Source organism: Dendrobates tinctorius, unplaced genomic scaffold (genome assembly GCF_039654945.1).
Source record: "Dendrobates tinctorius isolate UK_male_01 unplaced genomic scaffold, ASM3965494v1 ptg000192l, whole genome shotgun sequence".
In the NCBI taxonomy this organism is placed as follows: Eukaryota; Metazoa; Chordata; class Amphibia; order Anura; family Dendrobatidae; genus Dendrobates; species Dendrobates tinctorius.
Genome location: NW_027361859.1, coordinates 12,301,880 through 12,311,894, shown reverse-complemented (window position 1 = coordinate 12,311,894; position 10,015 = coordinate 12,301,880). Strand labels below are relative to the sequence as shown.

General features: G+C 40.3%; 1 protein-coding gene across 1 annotated transcript in view; it reads right to left on the bottom strand.

Annotated features, from left to right (window-relative positions):
• Window positions 1-3,496: 3,496 nt before the first annotated feature.
• Window positions 3,497-10,015, bottom strand: part of LOC141055967 (uncharacterized) — a 32,717-nt gene continuing 26,198 nt past the window's right edge. The window contains exon 7 of the mRNA XM_073552658.1: window positions 3,497-7,170. Coding sequence (XP_073408759.1) covers window positions 5,963-7,170 — 1,208 coding nt within the window. The 3' untranslated portion in view covers window positions 3,497-5,962. The remainder of the gene's footprint in view (window positions 7,171-10,015) is intronic.

The following is a 10,015-nucleotide window of genomic DNA, read 5'->3' as shown; positions in this document are numbered from 1 at the left end:
TCCATTTGCGACGAGACTCAGATATTTGAGGCGCCCACGGACTGTACTGTGCTGTCAAGTCAGGAAGAAGAGGAGGGAGACTCAGTGCGAGGACTGGGAGAACATAAAGGATGACGATGAGGCAGTAGATCACACTTGTTGTAAACCCTTAGGCATGCAGCTGAGTAGCTCAGCAGAGGAGGAGGAGGATGAAGATGAGGTTACGTACACATAGTTATTCAATTCTGACAACCAATGCATCCTGAGGCCCATCTCTTGCAGTGGACAGCATCGTTCGCAGTTATGCAGTTGCCTAGCTTGGGTCCTTCTTTGCATATTTGCAAAAATCTTAAAAATCATGCTGTCAACTTCTTTAAAAACAACCTAGTAGAGTAAAAAAAAATGAAATCATTTCAGTACTACACGCATGACCTGCCACATGTGTGATCAACATGTGTCAATCTGGGAATGTCATTTTGCTAAAATGCAGACTAGAGGGTCTCGCCAACCACCGTCCACCCCATCAACCGCATCTTCTAATTCTTCCTCCTTCTCCCTTACTGTGAAAAGTGTTGTCGCACAGGCCGAAGAATCTCCACTTGTTTACCCTCTACTGTTGGGGTGATTGATAGCCTGTCAGCTAATACAGAATTTGACATGCCTGCTGTTTTTGACTGATCTTACCTACCAAGCACACCCCTATATTTCTGAATCCACCGTAACATCCCAGCCTGCACCTCTCTCACAGTCCAGAAGCTTGTATGCTCGAAATAATTTAAACGTGACATGTCCCCTGCTGTATGATGTTAGTAACAGAAGAATTTTGGAGGGCCTATCGATAAGGCCTGTTAAAGATTGAGTGTATGCTCAAAACAATTTAAAAGTGACATTTTCACTGCTGTATGACGTTAGTAAACAGAATAATTTTGGGGGGCATGAATGGGAACGTACAACAGAACTAGTAACAGGGCAGCTATGGGAAGATCCAGGATGCAGACTACAACTATTACTCATCTACCCAACAACAGTTATTACCAGAGAGCGTTTGATGCTCGTTAGAAGACAGGTGTAACAGACGTTTGTCTCAAGCTATGTATAAAAGATGCCTGTGAGAAATTGGATGCCAAAGAAGCACATAACCTAGAAGATAGGCTCCAAACAATTTCAATCTCAGATCTCGCCTTATGTATCACGTTTGTCAAAAAAAAAAAAAATAATTTTAATGTGCAACAGCTCTGCACACAGAAGAATTTCAACACCACTAAATGAAAAGGTTGGATATAGCAGGCTGTATCACGTTTATCAACAGAAAAAATTATAATTTTTTTTAATGCACGCTAAGTCTGCAAACACGTTCATATCACCGCCACAACATGACAATGTGTGATACGGTGGGCTGTATCACATTCAGCAACAAAAAAAAATATAATTTTTTTATGTGCCTTAGATCTGTAGACAGTTTCATATCACCACAGCACTAAATGACAAGTTGGGATACAGCAGGCTTTTTCACATTTATCTATTGAAAATGTATTATTTAATATGCTATACTTGTACATGGAGCACTATAGATGCAGTGTACAACACACTTGTAGGATATGTGCCCTGCCGGCTTTGTCTGAGAACCTCAGATATGCCCCCCCCCAAAAAAAAAAACAAAATCCAGAAGGTTTAATTTTACAGCCACACTGGACACTATCTAGCTCCACTATCTGATTGATATACAACCACCTAAATAACTAGCTAAAATCTAGATGCAAACAGCGGCAGCATCAGGAGCAGCCTCTCTGCGCTGTGTCAGTGCCAAAATGGCGCTAAACCTAGATGTCCGCTATTTATATGCAGAGGGACATGTGATTTCCGCAGCCAATGACACAAGCCGTTGTGTCAGGACATTCTGTTTCCTGCACCCTGATTGGCTAGCCGCAATGTGTACACAAAAAGTTAGCAAAAAGAAAAAATGACTGCTGTGCTGTGCTTACAAAAACGCGGTGCCTCTGAGCTCTGCAAACCTCCTCCTCTCATCAAACACCTGCCAAACGCTCATGATACACCACCATTATCGATGCTAAAGTGCGGGAAATATTTTGGTGGCAACGCAAATATTTTCCCGCACTTTTACAGATTTTTTTTACCGATTTTATGAAATTTTGCTCGGATTTACGATCACGGATCTGAATGTGCCATATTCGCTCCAAATATATGTTTGGGGATCATTTTCCGAACAAATTCGCTCATCTCTAGTTGACACCACGGGTGTGTCACAAAGTTTTATATCATTGGGCAATGAAGAAAAAACAACTACATTTTTAACACCAAAATTTTGTTTTAGCCCCAGATTTTACATTTTCACACAAAAAGTGGGTAAAAATGGCACCATAATTTGTCCCACAAGTTCTATTGAACGTGGCAATACCCCATATGTGGCTGTACAGTACTGCTTGGCCATACGAGTGACTTGGAAGGGACAGAGCGCTATTTGCCTCCTGGAGCGTAGATTTTCCTATAATAGTTTGCAGACTCCATAAACAGAGCCCCTAATTGGTAGAAAAGCAGAATCCTCCCTCGAGTGACCCCATTTTGGAAAATATACCGCTCTCAGAATTTATCTACAGGTGCAGCGACGATTTTGACTCCTTTGGTATTTTACAGAAACAAGCAGCAATGAATGTTGCCTAGTCAAAATTGCAAACTTCTGTTGAAGTGACCAGTACGTTATAGTGACCAGTACGTTGCTATCACCAGTTATGCCCACCTCATGCTTCTGGAGACACGCACCATAAGTTATTCGGGCTCTCGTCGCTTCAGAAATGACAAACATGGACATTATATATGGTTTAAGTACACTGTGGGGCTCAGAAGGGAGGGGGCACTTAGATTTTGGAGAGCAGAATTTGCTGAATTTCTTTGGAGAAGCAAGGAGCCATTTCACTTTTCCAGAGCCTTTGTGCTACCAGTAACGTGGAAGCCCCCTGTATTTCCATTATCAGATGACTGAGTGGGGACTTGCCTTTTTGTGGATTGATTTGAAGCTTTTATTGGGAACATTTTACATAACGTTTGGGATTACATTTATCCAGCACTCTAAGCTGAGTGCTTACCCTGGGGTTTCCATCTAAATCTTCAATTGATGATATTCAGATGAAACCCCTGAGGGATCCATTCACTTTAATGAGGCAGCAGAGTTATTCTGAACGCCGTCTGGCCTCTGTTCAGCATTGTCTTTTTCAGAGGTGCACAAAACTGTGACTGGCAGCACTTTTACGTAGTCCTAAAATACGACAGACACTGCCCGTTCCCAGGTCCTTATGGCATCCACAGTGCCTCCATCTTGCTACCTATAGGGAATATTCTGCAGGGGTTCAGTCTGAATCACATATTTCAGAGATTTACATTGGTGTAAGCGCTCAGCGCAGAGCGCAGGATAAATGTGAGCCAAGCCTTACTGCGATCTTTGGGAGACAGAAAGAACAAAACAGCAGGTGAAAATTTGGTTTTATTTATTTTTTTATGTCATTCCTCGTGCAGTAAAAGTGATTAGGCAACTTTATTCTTCGGTTCAGTGCGATTACAGTGACACCAGATTTATATTGTTTTTTTTTTGTTTGGCTGCTGTCACACACTACAAAAAAAGCTTTTTATATTGCAAAAACTAGTTTTTGCATCATCATATCATGTGAGGACATGTTGACGTTTTTATTAGTACAATTATCAGACACATGACACTCTTATCGCTTTCTAATCTGATTTCTTTTTTTTAAATTTGTTTATTGAACAGCAACAAACGTACACATTTTGTATACAACCGGGATAATGTATACATATTGATCATGGTAACTATGAGAAAATAACAAGCTTACACAATAAGCCATTTTTATTTAGATATCAATTTCACAGGTCCTCATTCTTTTGCGAGGCTGCAAACAATTAGGAGTAATTAAAATGGCCCGTTATTCAACTGTATAAATGTTTGGTTATACATAACTCAAAATAATACATTACAACTAATGTATCTATCATAGCCTTAAAGAAAGAAAACTAAAACTACTACTATTGCGCCGCCAAGAACACCTTCTACAGATTAATGACCTTATGAAGCTATAAAGTGCGAGTCAATGTATTTTCCACTACAGATATTATAATGGCATCAATCCATTATCTACGCGATAATATGGTGAGGTGAGATGAATTCAACACATCCCAAACCTTATTAAATTTCCCCAAGAAACCCCTATTCTGATACACTGTCCGCTCTTAAGGTATAATTGAATTTACCAGCTCAATCCAAGCTCTGAGAGATGGATGTACATTACCCATCTAGCGTAGAGCTAGTATTTTCCTGACTAAGAAAAGTGTCTCCCGCAGGAGAATTTTAACATGGTGCCCCCATACTTCTTCTTCTAGCACACCAAACAGACACACTAATGGAGTAAGGGGAGTACATATAAGTGAGGTCAGCAACGAGGTTACCTCGTTTCAAAAAAATAGAATAGTTGGGCATCCCCACACCATATATATAAAATCCACTTCAAATGTATGACATCTTAAACATTCTGAGGATTGAGACCACCCCATTCTAAATAACCGTAACGGGGTCAGGTATGACTGGTGTACTATATATAGTTGAGTCATTTTACTATTAGCTGATGGAGACACCTTAGATGTAGAATCCAGGATCTCCTCTCAATCTTCAATCTTCTGGATATCAGGAATGAGAGATTTCCAACTCTCTTTTACCATCAATAAAGCAGTACCTGCAGACAGCATATATGTATATAAAGTAGAGATAAGACCCTGGGGGGCCTTGTAATTTAAAAATCCCTATTAAAGGGAAGGACGATATTGCTTGGGTCATTTTTATATTGCGTAAGTGTGATTGAATTGCTGATCTGAGCTGTAGGTAGCGAAAAAATTGGGACCTCGTGACACTGTATTTAATTTGTACTTGTTCAAAGGGCAGTAGGACATTTTGATCATATAGATCATTAATCGAGGAAACATTATGTGAGATCCAGAATTGAGTGGACGGGTGATTTAACAACATCGGGAAGTATTATTCCAAAAAAGCGTTTCAGGTATGATGCCATCAAAGCAAACCACTTGTTTAAATGGTCTTCAAACTAATCTAGCCAACCGGAGTAAGGGTAATAATCCAGAGACATTAGGTTTGTCTGTTTCCAATTTTTTTAAATTTTTTATAAATTTTTTTATAAGTTTCTTTAACTTTTTTTTACAGGTGCCTCCCTATGCTATGCAAACAGTCAACACTGCTCTGTTAGACAAAGTTGACGATTATGCTCTGAGCATAATCAAGCAACTTTGCTAGCTCTGGTGACCCGGATATCATCATCACGATATTGGGTCACCATGGCAACGATCGGGACCCCACAATGACGTCACAGGGTCTCCGATCCAAAGGCAAAGAGGCGGTCTTCCCGCTGCCTGCTGTGAGATGGACCACATCAGTTAGGAGGTTAAAGTACCGAGAGTGGTGCAGGACCGCTCCTGGCACTGAGTGTCGGGTGTCAGCTGTCAGAATCAGCTGACTCCAGGCGGTGATCGCGCATTCACAGGGTGTGTGAGCGCAAAATCTCCGGGATGTCACTATGACCCAGGTTACAGGGACGTATGGATACGTCCAAGGTAGGAATGGGGTTAACAAAGCCAAACATGAGGAATGAAAAGGGATTGCCTTAATAATGGACAACCACTTTAAGAAAATACAGTTATTGGTTAAAACATTTCCAACACTCTGAACATGGAAAAGGTTTCTCCCCTGTGTAACTGCTCTGATGTTTATTAAGAGTTAATTTATGTGTAAAACATTTTCCACATTAATCACATGAAAAAGTCTTCTCCCCTGTGTCAATTCTTTTGTGACTAACAAAATCTGATTTCTGGTTAAATCATTTCCCACATTCTGACCATTAAAATGCCTTCTCGCCTGTGTGGGTTCTCTGGTGACTAAAAAGATTTGATTTAGTCACAAAACATTTCTCACATTCTGAACATCAAAAAGGCTTCTCCCCGTGTGAGTTCTCTGGTGGCCATGCAGACGTCCTTTCCGGTTAAAACATTTCCCACATTCTGAACATGAAAAAGGCTTCTCCCCAGTGTGAATTCTCTGGTGCCTAACCAAATCTGATTTATGATTAAAACATTTCCCACATTCTGAACAGGAAAATGGCTTCTCCCCTGTGTGAGTTCTCTGATGTGTAACAAGATTACATTTATGGCTAAAATATTTACCACATTCTAAACAGGAAAAAGGCTTCTCCCCTGTGTGAGTTCTCTGGTGATTAACAAAACTTGATTTCTGGTTAAAACACTTCCCACATTCTGAACAAGAAAAAAGATTCTCTGTGTGAGTTCTCTGGTGTGTAACAAGATTACATTTATGGCTAAAATATTTCCCACATTCTGAACAAGAAAAAGGCTTCTCCCCTGTGTGAGTTCTCAGGTGCTTAACTAAATCTGACTTCTTGTTAAAACACTTTCCACATTCTGAACAGGAAAAAGGTTTCTCCCCTGTGTGAGTTCTCTGGTGCTGAACCAAATCTGATTTCAGGTTAAAACACTTCCCACATTCTGAACAGGAAAAAGGCTTCTCCCCTGTGTGAGTTCTCTGGTGTGTAACAAGATTACATTTATGGTTAAAATATTTCCCACATTCTGAACAAGAAAAAGGCTTCTCCCCTGTGTGGGTTCTCTGGTGCTTAACTAAATCTGACTTCTGGTTAAAAAACTTCCCACAGTCTGAATAGGAAAAAGGTTTCTCCCCTGTGTGAGTTCTCTGGTGTACAACAAGATTACATTTCTGTTCAAAACATTTCCCACACTTGGAACAAGAAAATCTTTTCTCTGTTGTGTGAATTTTTTGATATTTAAGAAACAACTTTTTAAGGGGAAAGCCATTTCCATATTCTGAATGTGAAAATGACTTCTTTTCTTTAGGACCAGATTGTGTTTTAATGCTTATTTTGTGACTTTCATTTTCCTTTGTAGTCAGTAATAAATCAGAACACAGGACCTGTTTCAAAGGATCAGATGACAGATCTTTGCTGTGAAGAGATGATGGTATATCTGAAGTAATGGTGTTGAATTCAGTTGCATCCCGTGGGATTTTGAGATCATCTGATTTAAAAACTGAAGATGTCAGCTGTCCCTCTGATCTCCTGGTACAGTCATCTGCTAAGGAAAAAACAATTATTTTTTAATAAAATATCCTTGAATGTTATATTTTTGAAAATTTCTACTTAAACTGTCTGTAAAAATATTGAATGATTGACCAAGACAATGACAGTTCACAGTCTAATAGACAAACTTGGAGGATGAACCAGTTGAGCGTGGTTCAACTGTTTGTTCATTCTACCTCCCAAATATGGAATAAAAAGCAACCAAAAATTTTATGTAGGTGTAAATTAAACCAATGAAAACTTCTCATCTCACAAAAAACAATTCCTTCGTCTGTCAGAGGAAAAGAGGTGTTCACATTATTAGTGGCTCAAAGACTCTTGAAAAGCAACATGGCTTCCATAAACCAATCCAGCAATATCTGCTCTCCCAAAGTCAAATTTCTACTCGCCTCGGAGCCTTGCAGTGTGCCCAAACCACATTTAGCATCCATATATTTGGCATTACTATAATGAGAAGAACCCACTTAGTTTACAATTTGCGTATCTTCTGGAGCACAATCTGGGCACTATGTGCTGGGCAATAAAATGGCATATTTGAAATTTTCACTCTCCAACATTCACTGCAAGCTAATTTCTGCAACGTGCCTTTTTTTTAAAATTCGTTTATTGAACCAAAGGCAGGGTATACAGTATGCAAACTGACAGCAACGAAAATATCATGCAACACACATACATATCACAGAGCATCAATGTCAAACAGCTTGTGTATATCAACTGTGCATTGAATAAAACATACTGTCAATTGCCTTACATTAGTCTGTGTATTATTATTCAAATAATAAAGCCTGCCTACTTCTAAAACATTACTACTACTACTACAAAACAACTATTTGCAGCCTATGTCTATATATTTAGCTCTTTATCATGCGATATCTCCGTCCTACAACGTGAGATGAGAGGAGTTCCACCTCTCCCATATTTTCTCAAATTTACCCGGGCACCCTCTGTTTTGGTAAAGCGTACGCGTATGGGATAATCGAGTTCACCAATTCTATCCAGGACCTAAGGGAGGGATCCGAACCCCCCATCCACCGCAGTGCTAGCACCTTCCGTGCCATGAACAACGTCTCCCGTAAGAAAATCCCCGTATAATGTCCACATGTCTCGTCATCCCACACCCCAAACAGACAAACCAATGGCTCAAGGGGAACGGGAATCTGTGCCAGGGAGGTTAATAATGACGTCACCTCTTTCCAGTAGTGTACTATAATCGGACATTGCCAAATCATGTGAATAAAATCTGCATCGGGTGCATGGCATCTCAGACACTCCGAAGATTGGAAACGGCCCATCTTAAAGAGTCGAGTCGGAGTCAAATATGATTGGCTTATGATATAAAGGTCTATCATTCTATTGTTAATTGACGGAGACACCTTAGTTGGTGACTCCAGGATTTCCTCCCACTCTTCTCCCTGTGTGTCAGGGATGAGCCTTTCCCATTTCCCCCTAACCAGGCATATGGCAGATTCCGTCCCCACCGATAGCATGTGTGTATACAGAGAGGAGATGAGACCTTGGGGACCCTGTGATTTAAGAATGCCTATCAAGGGTAGAGACGAAATAGCATTATTCATACCGATATTTCTCATGTGTGACTGAAAGGCTGATCTTAACTGCAAATACCGGAAGAATTGTGCCCTGCAAAGTGCCTTTGAAGTCAAAATAGTCACTACTCCTATAGATTAATTCACTGAGGGTTATAATTTCCAAATTGGAGTCACTTTATGAGGATTTCTACTGCTGTAGATTTCTGCCATCTTTTCATATTGGTGCTTATTCATTCTGCAGGCAGCAGCGGTGATGAAGGAAAAGTTAGAAACAGAAGCTCTGGGCGGCACAGGCACTGTTCAGCCACTATGAATAGGGTGCCTGGGATCAGTAGTACCGCCCAGTCTGGTAGTAAGGGTGAGTGTGCTGTCCAGTTGAAGAAATCTAGTGTGTAGGGCCTGCCCCTTTAAGTCTGCTAATATATACAGTGCCTTGCGAAAGTATTCTGCCCCTGGAACTTTTCAACCTTTTTCCACATATCATGCTTCAAACATAAAGATACCAAATGTAAATTTTTGGTGAAGAATCAACAACAAGTGGGACACAATTGTGAAGTTGAATGAAATTTATTGCTTATTTTAAATTTTTGTGGAAATGCAAAAACTGAAAAGTGGGGCGTGCAATATTATTCGGCCCCTTTACTTTCAGTGCAGCAAACTCACTCCAGAAGTTCATTGTGGATCTCTGAACGATCCAATGTTGTCCTAAATGACTAAGGATGATAAATATAATCCACCTGTGTGTAATCACGTCTCCGTATAAATGCACCTGCTCTGTGATAGTCTGAGGGTTCTGTTTGAAGCACAGAGAGCATCATAAAGACCAAGGAACACAACAGGCAGGTCCGTGATACTGTTGGGGAGAAGTTTAAAGCCAGATTTGGATACAAAATGATTTCCAAAACTTTAAACATCCCAAGGAGCGCTGTGCAAGGGATCATATTGAAATGGAAGGAGTATCATACCACTGCAAATCTACCAAGACCTGGCTGTCCCTCTAAACTTTCATCTCAAACAAGGAGAAGACTGATTAGAGATGCAGCCAAGAAGCCCATGATCACTCTGTATGAACTTCAGAGATCTACAGCTGAGGTGGGACAGTCTGTCAATAGGACAACAATCAGTTGTACACTGCACAAATCTGGCCTTTATGGAAGAGTGGCAAGAAGAAAGCCATTTCTCAAAGATATCCATAAAAAGTGTCTTTTAAAGTTTGCAACAAGCCACCTGGGAGACTCACCAAACATGTGGAAGAAGGTGCTTTGGTCAGATGAAACCAAGATAGAACTTTTT